General features: G+C 32.6%; 1 protein-coding gene across 1 annotated transcript in view; it reads left to right on the forward strand.

Moving 5' to 3' along the window:
- Positions 1-562: 562 nt before the first annotated feature.
- The window catches only part of ptpn23a (protein tyrosine phosphatase, non-receptor type 23, a), a 29,142-nt gene continuing 17,014 nt past the window's right edge, over positions 563-12,690 (forward strand). Inside the window, exons 1-2 of the mRNA XM_062422522.1 lie at positions 563-776; positions 9,124-9,198. Coding sequence (XP_062278506.1) covers positions 693-776; positions 9,124-9,198 — 159 coding nt within the window. The 5' untranslated portion in view covers positions 563-692. The remainder of the gene's footprint in view (positions 777-9,123; positions 9,199-12,690) is intronic.

Raw genomic sequence — 12,690 nt, forward strand, 5'->3', positions numbered from 1 at the left:
AAACTTAACAATTAAATTGTGTAAAAATATTTGACACTATTGTTTGTTGGTTTTCATTTAAGACAGAAACTTGTGTAAAACAACATGTTATATGTAAATGTTTATAATGTGTATATGGAAATCTAAATGTCTAAATTTAACATTTATTTTTTATTTTTTATGTATACACATTTTTAACATTTATACGTGGGCTAACTAACTCATTTCTGTCTTAAATGAAAGAAAATGAGCTAAATGTGAGAAAAGTGAGCTAAATACTTAAAATATATCACCTATAAAACTGTAATTTTACAATCAGCACCCTTTAATAAAGGGGTTAGACAACTTTGGTTCACACTCCAACATTTTAGGAGGCGGTAAAGCACCTTAACACTATTTACCACCTGCTATAAAACCGGAAAAAGAAGAAGAAGAAGAAAAAACTACAAATTATACAAATCTAACTACATTTCCCATAAACCAACGCGGCGAACGTAACAGGGAGCTTACGTACTTTACGCGTTACGTGCTCTCCCAGCTTCCGGTTTGGAGTGTTAAATGGATACATGACACAGTTGTTTGGTGGAGGAAGGAAGGACGCTCTCTCTCTCTTTTTTAAGGGGAAATCCTGCTACAAAAACTTACCGACGGTGGGTTTTAAACATTTTTTAAGCGGCTGACAGCACCGTGTGGAGCCGGTTAGTAAAAAGAGGATGGAGGCGGTGCCGAGGATGCCGATGATCTGGCTGGATCTGAAGGAGGCTGGGGACTTTCAGTTCAGCCCGGCCGTTAGACAGGTAGGTGAGCTTTAAGAAAGGGTTGTTGTTAGGAGGAAAAGAAGCAACAGGGCTGGAGTGGAAAGTCAAAACAAACAAAACAGTATAAACCTCATAACCTGACATTTAAATTAACTAAGCTTTTACTGTCTTTACCTCCTAGCTAGCTAGCTCTCTCTCTCCACCTCTCCTCCCTCCTCCTCTCTCTCTCTCTTCTTGACCACCGCCTTTGTTTACTAACACTAGCTTCTTGTTAAGAGATAAAACTGCTACCTTAAAAAGCTTAAAATCATAATTAGACATGATTTTAAACTTAAAAATCGTGTATAAACAGAGGCACAACAGAGCTAATAAAGTAGCCGAGCCTGGCTGCCTCCTTAACGGCCCAGAAACTGACTGTCGACATGAAAATAATAAACAGTGATCTCATTGTCACATGAACCAGGTGCAACAACAACAACTACTACTACTGCAAAAAAAAGACATGTGCTTTATTAAAAACACCTCTGAGTGGATTGTGATGATTTATTACTATCATATCATTCCCTTATTTTAGTCTACTTTGGGAAAATGTAGTGTTTTAATCCTTTAAATATGACTTTTACTATACTATTACTGTTTTTTGTAATGTTTATATTTACAAATTCACAGATTATTATGCACAAAAACAACAAACTTTTCAGAGCTGACTATCTATACCAAACTTCAATATCTAATCTAATCAATCTATCAAAAAAAAGGACATGTGCTTTATTAAAAACACCTCTGAGTGGATTGTTATGATTTATTACTATCATATCTTTCCCTTATTTAAGTTTACTGTTGGAAAATATAATGTTTAATTAAAACAATGTCAGAAATAAGGCCTTTGAACAGCTGTAGTGACATAAAGAATTTAATTTTAAAGCCTTTTGCAGATGGTTCATTAAGTATAAGCTGCTTTATTAAAAGATAATTACATTATTCCAATTTCCGCTCTTACTAATTGAGTATAGAGCAATTCTTTTTTATTACAACCTTTAGTCATCCTGGTGTGTTTGGTTATAGGTTGTAAAATATTTATATATAATATATATTTATAACAAAGGTTACCTGCTGCCAACAGTGGTGGAAAGTAACCAAATATATTTACCCAAGCAGTGGACTTCAGTACAATGTTATGGTTCTTATACTTCACTTGAGTATTTTTCATGTTATGCTTCTTTATATTTCCACTTCACTACATTTCAGAGGGAAATATTCTACTTTTTACTCCGCTAAGATAAGATCAGATATATATTTATTGATCCCATTTGGGAGAAAGTCAAATTGACACAGCAGTACAGTAAGGGTGAAAGTAATAAAATAAATAAAATGAAATACAATACTATAGACAGTAAACAATATCTGTTAAAAAATGTGCAATATATTTAAATTTGCAATATATACGGTCGCCCATAAAGTTGGAATAAAATATTTTTTACTTCTTTCCATGAAATGATTGTGAAATTGTGATGTATTCTTGATAGATAAAGTGTATATATTCTCAAAATTGTATTGATCAATCTCATTGCACCTGGTCAAAGGTGATTACTGATGTGTATAAATAGAAAATAAAAAGAGGAATGTGGCTGAAAACTAAATTATTCCAACTTTATGGGCGACCGTGTATATAAATGTGCAATATGCAGATTATTTGACATCTTTAATGATCATAATAATACTGCTAATAATTATAATATCAATTTTTTTTCTATAGCACCTTTGAAAACAAGAGTTACAAGGTTTTTCTATATAAAGATAAAACAATAAAAAAAAAGTACAATATAAACATGATAAAATGTTAATATCCAAATGTCAGTCTGCACAGATGTGTTGCGTTGACAGTAAAACAGTAAAAGCCTGACCCCCCCTCTGTGTGTTTTAACCTGGACTGTGTAACTTTTAACAACATAATATAGGAGTTAAGAGATCTGAAGTGTAAAATCGGAGCCAAATCATGCAAAATTTAAAAAGTAACCAACAGAATATCAAATCAAATTCTTCTATAACGACTCCACCACCACTGGACAGATGTGTTTCCTTACGTCAGGTGTTTGTTAGAAGTCTTGCAGCATCAACAGTAGAGCGGCAGCTGCTGCATCATTTAGACGAATAAATAATGAATCACAGTAGTCCAGCGGGGGCTTTTTACAGCGGGGCAGGATTTGGGGTCGGTGAGGTAACCGCGGTACATCGTCATGGTAACTTATGTTGTACGAGACTTCAGAGGGTCGATGGCAACAGTAGAAACCTGTTATTGATCCAGGCTTTCTATTTCCTCTCTGGATTTAAAACAGAGCTTCTAACAAACAAACACATCGTTTATAACATTAAATAATGATGATTTTAGCTGCTTTTAAATTATGCAAAGTAGATTTTTTATCCTCGGTGTGATACCTGACAGTGTGGATGATTTTACACTCTGATTCATCACTAAAGCTCACAATAACATGACACAACTCTGTGACCATAACTGGTAATAAAAACCTGAAATTGTCTATAATTAGAAGAATAATGGATTTTAAAGGATGAATTACTGTTATAATTATAAATGCATCATTTGGGTCAGATATGTCCACTGTTTGCTTCGGTAGCAGAAACAGTCTTAAGTTTCTTTTTATACAACATATTCAGATGGTTTCTTCATCATCCAAATAAACTCAATCTATACTTCAGTCATATATAATAATACTGACATTATTATATATATTTTAACCCTTACATCCTGTTCATATTCTGGCTCATAATTAGCCTCTACACCATAAACATAGAACATGTTATAGAATATGATGAATATAACATGTTTGAACGCTGATTTATTTTAATAAGCACAGTCCAAACTTGTACATTTGCATATTTAAAAATGTTTATCAGCTGCACAATGATTTAAAAAAGATGCATTTTATTTCCATTATTGTTTACTGTGGGTCACATTAGGAAAAGTCTGGCTAAAATACATGTTTATTGGGTGTTTTTAAAGCCTTAAAATGTAAATAATTGGTCAAATTTGACCCTGAACAGTATGTAAGGGTTAAACCTTAACCTACTTTAAATATTTTAATATCATTTCTAGTGTTTCTACGTCTTCTTCTTCTGTTGTATGATTGATGACAGGCTGTTATTTACATTTCACTTTAGTTGAATGTGACTTTTTGGCGTCCCTAATGCAGCCGTTTCCCACAGTTTCAGCTCATATCATGATTCATGTTAACTTCATTCATGGTTCTGACGTTGATCCACATGAACGAGCTCGCAGCTGGATATTTAGATTTCTGATTTATGTCATCATTTATATCTTTAGTTGCTAATTAATTACAGATTAAACCAGAAGTTCACACACTTTTTTAGCTTTTAGCCCTTTAAAAAAAAACCCCAAACCAGTATGTATTAGAGTCTCCTTGTGAATGTTTTAAATATCTGAGTTGTTTGCTCTTCCACTAAAGAGACATTTCCTCTCCAAATTTCCCCTCACATGGTTTCAAATAAATATTTGAGGTGAAACTCTCCAAATATCCAACCTCTCTAAATGTCTCTGTGTGAACATGTAGCAGCGACTATGTTTCTTTTCTTTCTTTCCTGCTCGATCGATCATCTCAAAGCCTCTTTACTTTTATCTTGTGACCCTTTTTAAAGCAGGACCAGCTCCAATAAGATGTCAGTCACAGAGAATTTATGTATATTTAGCTGGAAATACTTATTATACTTTTATTTAAATAGGTTTTTAACCCTTTAATACTGCTCATATTCTGACTCATAATTAATCTCTACACCAATTCACATTCATTAATTCTCCCATCAGTCATTAATACATATTTGATTCATCTTATAGGGAAAAAAAGACATTGATAATCCCTATTTTATGGTCCAGGAGAACATTTTATAGAATATGATGAATAAATCAACATGTTTTAATGCTGATTTTTGAATTTCTTTTAACTAGTACTGGGCAATACAGACCCTTTCCAAAAAATTAGAATATCATGGAAAAGTAGTTTAATTTCCATAATTCCTTTCAAAAAGTTAAACTTTCATAGATTATAGATTCATGGCCCACAATTCAAACGATTTCAAGTATTTATTTGTTTATTTTTTTACATAATTTGGGGATTCTAGCTCATAAAACCCACGAAAACAGGAATTAAAAAAATTAGAATATTGTGAAGAAATCAGCCCAAATTTTTTGGAAAGGGTTTGTATATTGAAATTATATCGATATCGTGATATGAGGCTAGATATCGTCTTCGATTTTGGATATCGTAATATCGCGATATGTCATCTGAGTTTTTGAATCTGAATTTTCCTGGTTTTAAATGTTTCATTACAGTAAAATATGTAATTTTATGACCTTACCAGACTGTTCTAGCTGTTCTTTTATTTACCTTTTACCCACTTTGTCATTATATCCACATTACTGATGATTATTTAGTGTAAATATTTGTGTTAAAGCATCAATAGCCATCTCTATAATATTGTTGTAATATCAATATCGAGGTATTTGGTCTAAAATATCGTGATATTTGATTTTGTCCATATCACCCAGCCCCTATTTTTTAACACAGGTTAAATTTCTATACTTATATATTAAAAAAAATGTGTATCAGCTGCACAAAATATTCAAAAAAAGATGCATTTTATTTACATTTTTGTCATAAATACATATTTGATTAATCTTATGGATATTCACAATCACTTTTTTATGTTCCAGGAGAACATTTTATACATTATGATGAATAAAAACAACATGTTTTAATGCTGGTTTTTGAATTTGTTTAAACACAGGTTAAATTTCTACATTTACATTCATAAAAATGTGCACAAAAATTTAAAAAAAGAGACATTTTAGTATACTGTGGGTCACATTAGGAAAAGTCTGGCTATAAGAAAATGAGTATTGTGTGTTTTTAAAGCTCTAAATTGTAAAATTGGGTCAGATTCAACCCTGAATAGTATGTTAGGGTTAAACGCAGGACTTTAACTTCAGTATTTTTTACATTGTGGTTTTAATACTTTTACTCAGGTTAAAGATCTGAGTACTTCTTTCACCACTTCCTAAAAAAGGGGGAAAGAAATCAACAGCGTGACTTGTCATGAATTTAGCTGGAAATACATACTATACTTTTATTTAAATAGGTTTTTAACCCTTTAATACTCTTCATATTCTGACTCATAATTAGTCTCTACACTAATTCACATTAATTAATTCTCCCATCAGTCATTAATAAATATTTGATTAATCTTATGGACATTCACAATCACTTTTTTATGTTCCAGGAGAACATTTTATACATTATGATGAATAAAAACAACGTGTTTTAATGCTGGTTTTTGAATTTGTTTAAACACAGGTTAAATTTCTACATTTACATTCATAAAAATGTGCACAAAAATGTAAAAAAAAGAGACATTTTAGTATACTGTGGGTCACATTAGGAAAAGTCTGGCTATAAGAAAATGAGTATTGTGTGTTTTTAAAGCTATAAAATGTAAAATTGGGTCAGATTCAACCCTGAATAGTATGTTAGGGTTAAACGCAGGACTTTTACTTCAGTATTTTTTACATTGTGGTAACATGAAGCAGGGATATATACATTTTATTTACAAATTATTCTTGTAGTAACATCACAGGAAAAGAAAAAGAAAAGCAGTCATCAAGTTCCACCTGTTAACCATTAAACAGGCAACACCCTGTTAGTAGCATGATTGGTCAATACTTTGATTAGAGATGATAAAAATGAGTATGAATGATATTAATGACCAGAGAAAGCAAGAATCTATCACTTCTCTTTATCAAATAAAACATTCAATTGAGCATTTTTATACCTTTTTTTTAATAGAGGCAACATATCTTATACCACACTAATGTGACGATAACATAAAAATGACATAATACACAGGAACAGGAGGAGAGGTGGAGGTTATGACTTCATTCAGAGCTTTTATAGTCCGTCCTTGGGGGGGGGGGGTTAGAGTCTATTCTCTGTGTGCTCAATGATATAACAACATGATATATATACAGTCACACAACACTCACTATCAGATCATCTTAAGGCATATAAAATATAATTTAAAAATCAGATTATAAAACTTAAAAGCACAATTAATGATTCACATTCTCCGTCCGTTTCATCTTTTATCTGATGACCCATTTTCTCGCTCCTCCCTGAAGAAGATAAAATAACAGATCTTTGACCTCTTGGCTAACTGGAAACCCTTTTAATGAAGAACTGAGACATACAGGACATGTGCATAAGTCTTAGGCAACCATTAGATTGACCGTATATGATTATTTCTCTTTGTCTCTTTATTAAAATACAACTAGATAAATACAGGAAATGTGTTAAAAACTGAAAATAAAAGAGTTGAAGATGTGCTTAGTGTCACAGGAGGTCAAATTGAATACTGATTTGTGCCTGTAGAAGCTATTTAATTCAGAAAATTGTGTTTTTTTTAAACATTTTGTGTAAATATTTCCTGTATTTTATGTTTGTATTTTAACCCTTTCATGCATAATAAAAGCTGTCTTCTTCTTATATTCATAGATTTTGCTTCATCTGCAGTAATTTTTTGGTTGTAAATTAGTTGATTTGATGTTATTATAATTGTAAAATGCAGTTTTCGTTAATAAAGATTCAAGATTCAAAGAAGTTTATTGTCGTATGCAGAGTAAATAATAATAATAGTAATGGCAATAAAAGGACCCCCACAGCCTGGACTAAATTCACTAAATTCACTTTAAATTGTATACTGCACTATATTTTTATTTTTATTTTTATTTTTATTTTTATTTTTATTTTTATTTTTATTTTTATTTTTATTTTTATTTTTATTTTTATTTTTATTTTTATTTTATTTTTATTTTTACTATTATTTTTATTTTTATTTTTATTTTTATTTTTATTTTTACTATTATTTTTATTTTTATTTTTATTTTTATTTTTATTTTTATTTTTATTTTTATTTTTATTTTGCTTATTTTATTTATTTATTTTTTTGCACTTTATCACACAGCCTCAGCCTCAGACCTTGCTGTTTTTCTATCCATCCATCCATCCATCCATCCATCTATCTATCTATCTATCTATCTATCTATCTATCTATCTATCTATCTATCTATCTATTTATCTATCTATCTAAAACACGGAGGTTCAGGTTCTCCTTACACACAACAATAATATATTAAAATTTTAAAAAAGATAAAAAAGGTTAAGAAGAATAAGATTAAGTTACATGAAAAAAACCCCCCCAAAAAACGTCTTTATATTTTATAGAGGTAAAGTGCCTCGAGATGTCAGGAGGAAGCTTCAACGTTATTTCATTGCATTTAAGAGAAATACAATATGTTAAAAATGTTAATACATTACTTTAACAGCATTAGAAAAGGATGTTATGTTATAGGTAAAGAATGACGTTTATGATATTTATTTTATGTCTAAAGAAAAATAAAAACACACAAAAGATCCTGACTGAGGTTATTATAATTCATGCATGAAAGGGTTAATAAAGAGATTTTCATTAAAACAATAAAACAGTACTATATGCTCTATTTTAGTCTAGCTTTTTCTTCTTCTTTCACTCTTTTATTTTAATTTATTTTCATTATAATTGGGTTTTCTTGTTTTTAATTGTATGTTTTAATGGTTCTAATTTTCACTATTATTGGGTTTTATGTTATTTTTTTAATTGTATGTTTTTTATGCTTCCAATTGCTACTATTAAATGTTAGTTTTTATATTAAAGCACATTGAGTTGCCCCTACGTGTTAAATGTGCCTTGCCTAAACATTATTATAAAGTTATAAAACTGTAACATGTGAGAGGTTTACGTTGTCTCCCTTTTTCTACTCAGATTATTACTTAAAGCTATTTCTAAATTAGCGTTAATTTCCTCTATTTACCGCAGATTGAAGGAGACATTTGCACATATTTACCCCGAGTGGAATCAGAAACAAAACAATGGCGTTGTTTCTTATTTCTTCTTGTGTCATCGTACGTCTTTGTGTCCGTCCCGCTGTTGTGATTTCATTATAAACAAGACAACAGAAGCACTGGTTAAAAGATTGAGTACGTCTGCAGGGTTTGTTCACCTCCTGACCCGCCAGTTAAGTAGCTTGCTGCTTATTAAGGTGACTCGGTCGCCGTGGGGACAGAAGGGGGGAAAGTCTTGGCAAAGCACGACGGGAGAGTTTGAGAATGTAATCTCATTAGTTTAGGAGCAAAGATTAGTATAATGATTAATTAGCTGTTATCCTGCTTCCATATATATGTGCTTTACAGAGCTTTTGAGTTTTGGTTTCTCAGGTATTATACTCATATTTCTGTGTGTATAAACTCTTCTCTCTCTCCTCTAGTTTATCTTGAAGAACTACGGAGAAAATCCAGACAACTACAACGAGCAGCTGAAGAAACTGGAGGCGCTGCGACAGGTAGGAGCCGTGTGACCCAGCAGGGATGTTTCCTTTAATCTGCTCTGACTCCTGACTGCAGGCCTGATGGCTTGTTTCTCTGCTCTTAATGAGTTGAAATGTATTGATGGGACGGACAGAAGGAGCTGCAATGACACTGATATTAGTTATTATGGTGATAAGAGAGTCTAATAAGAGGTTTTTAGATTTTGATGGTCATTTTCATTTTGCATTTTTTCTTCATTTACTTCAGAAACCACAGTTTTTCTGCACAATAAAGAAAAAGGAGAAATAAAAGTATTAGTTGGTGTCATGTGGAGGAAAAGGAAAGGAAAAGATATAATGTATAAATGATGTTTGATACTAAAATTAAACCTATAAAAATGTGTTAGTTCTTAAAATGTGTTATAATATAAACAGTTTAATAGGCTTAAAGAGTTTCAGATGTTGCATTGCTAGATTAAACAATCAAAGCTCCTCAAAGTTCAATAATGTGCAAAAAGAAGAAACAAATAAACACAAAACGTTCTAATAAATATTTAAAAAAAGCATCACTGGTAATAGAGTTTCACAGCAATATCTTTTCCCCTCTTTCTTCATTTACTTCAGAAACCACTGTTTTTCTGCACAATAAAGGAAACAGAGAATAAAAGTATTAGTTGGTGTCAGAGTGTCCTCCACATCATCACTCCCTCACTGTTCCATCTGCCCGTCTCTCCACCATGGGGTCCAGAGCCTTCAGCCGCTCTTCCCCCCCGCCTCTGGAACTCCCCCCCCCCCCCCCCCCCCCTCCCCGCCCCCGACATCAGGAACATTAACTCTCTATCCATCTTCAAATCCCGTCTAAAAACCCTCCTCTTCAAACTTTCATACTTTAATGTGTCATCCACCCTGCAGTTTTCTGATTTTATTCATGTTTTTTTTTTATTGCACTTACATTTGTCCCTTTGCCCTTTTAAATCGTTGTTGTGTAAGGCGATCTTGAGTGCCCTGAAAGGCGCCTTAAATAAAATATATTATTATTATTATTATTATTATTATTATTAGATAAATGACACCAAGGAAGTGATTTAGTCATGTGGAGGAAAAAGGAAGGAAAGGAAAAAGAAATAATCTATACATTTTATTCTAAAACTTAATCAAAAAATATGAATGATTATACATTATAGTGTTCATTTCTAGTAGTACCTGTGCTGCTATGATAATAATACTAATACTAATAATAATAATAATAATATAGATATGATGAAAATGGTTAAAAGATAATGAAAAGGATTATAAAATATAAAAATAAAAAGGTATAAAATAAAAAACATCACATCACATGAAAGCTAGTCTGTACAGATATATTAAATTATATATTTTATATTATTTAACAAAGGGAAACACTTCCTTGCTTGAGAGCCAGAATGATTTAATTGACTCAAAGCATTCATGGTGTCAAAGATGAAGAGCTAAAAATATCAATCATTTTCCAGCAGTGGATGCATTACCAGTTTCATGGCCCTGCTATTGGAAACTATCATTAAATCTATTAGTTATACATGTATTATTTCTGCTAATACTGATTATTATGATTATTAAATTTAATCAGAAAGCAACATGAAACACATTTAACCACCTTTAAGAATCCGTCTGCACAACATCAACCTCATTACTGGTCTCACAGTGTCTTTTCCTTCTTCAAGCACGTAGCTGCAACCCGAAGTGTCGAGTCTGTTTTCTTGTGACTTGCACTTTGTGTCGTGTTGTGAACGCTGGCAGAGCAGCTCTAGTGCACAGCAGCACCGAGCCTCCACAGATGCAGTGTGACAGACGTGCTGCTTTCCTAACTCGCTCAGTGGAAACAGAGCGTTGTTAAGAACGTCACGGTGTGTTTCCACTTCTCCGTTACTAGTGGCTACTTGATGTTTAGGTAAATTAGTAGGTAGGTAAGTTGTGAAAGCTTAAATCTAACAAATCACAAACACAGTTATTTATCCTTTAATGGAGTGAAATAAATCTCTTTCTCTGTAATAGCCATAGACTGTATATAAAATGGACGTAACATCCGTGACGTCACCCATTGGTTTATGGACTGCTGCTTGGAAGCCAATAGTATCGGATCTGAGCAGCGCCATCTTGAAAATGTCAGGTGCATGCTGGGAAAAATAAAAACATGGATTCTACTTATATGGGCATCAGGAGGAGCATGAGGCGCCCTCCTGAACCTGTGAACCAATCAACCTGTCAATCACGACGTAGCCACGCCCTAATGCATACCCTGCTTTATCGTCAAATATAAAATCAGGGAGGCCAAAATGTCCCAAATGAACATCATACTGCATTGAAGAAGGCTTTAAACTAGCGATTGAGACCATAAACACATTTAGAAAAGGTTTACTGAGGTTAGAAATCAAGTGAGAAGTTGGTGAATTCTCCATTGACTTGTATAGAGACGGAAGTCCTTTTGACACCAAAACCGTCGCCCCCTGGTGGCCTTTTGATATAATGCAGTTTTAAGTTACTTCCGCGTTGGCATCATTTCAGAGGACCGGAGCTCCCCGCCTGGTAATAGCCACACATGGTTAACTCCCATCTAGGGGTGTGATGATACACTCAGCTCACGAGATCGAGACTAGATGAGATATTAACTATATTTTTAAGAAAACTTCAATGAGGAAATACATGACTGTTCTTTTATTTAAAATTCAAAAAAATGGAAATTGAATTGAAATGTTTGAACTAATCAGCTTGTAATGAAGGTTTCCCGATAAATAGATATCTTATAGATGGATAATTATAATTTTGGTATTTATGGAAATAAACCATAAATACAAAAGTTAAATACAATCATAGATACTAAAAAGTAAATTGTAAAGAATAGAAACAATTCTAATATATAAAAATAAATTAAATAAAGAATCCAATTATCACAAATTATAACATATTGCTAATAAAAAAACACAGAAATAAAAGTAAATTGCACAAATCCTGTATCATATAAATACACAAGTTATAATTTGGTAGTGTGACTCATTTTACTGTTTGCATCATTAGGCTGCTCCTCCTACCTCAGGCTCTCAGTGTAGAGACCTGAGGTTAACTTACCGCTGCTCCTTTCCTCATCTCCTACTTCTGACTGTACGAGATCTCGTCACACCCCTACTCCCATCCCATCCACTCAAAGCTGCGTCCAGTGCTTCACAACAACAGAACCAGCTATGAAATATGATACAGTTAAAATAATCAGTGATGAGGATGTTAACATGGGTGTGTGTGTGTGTGGTCTTTCTTCAGGCTGTTAATATCCTGAGGGGCTTCCTAATGGGTAGATGAGTAGAGTCTGATACTCAATCTAACAGCTGAGTGATATCTTTAGTGCTGGTGTTCGGTTGCCACGTTGCACATCCATCCATATACTCTGATCCCAGTTCAAGTCAAAAGTGACACACCTAAAAAAAAAGATCAATTCTAAACACAGAGCGCCCAAACTTTCTTATTTTTCAAGGAAGGATTATATGATGAGCTGAG

This window comes from Scomber scombrus, chromosome 7, assembly GCF_963691925.1.
Source record: "Scomber scombrus chromosome 7, fScoSco1.1, whole genome shotgun sequence".
Lineage (NCBI taxonomy): Eukaryota > Metazoa > Chordata > Actinopteri > Scombriformes > Scombridae > Scomber > Scomber scombrus.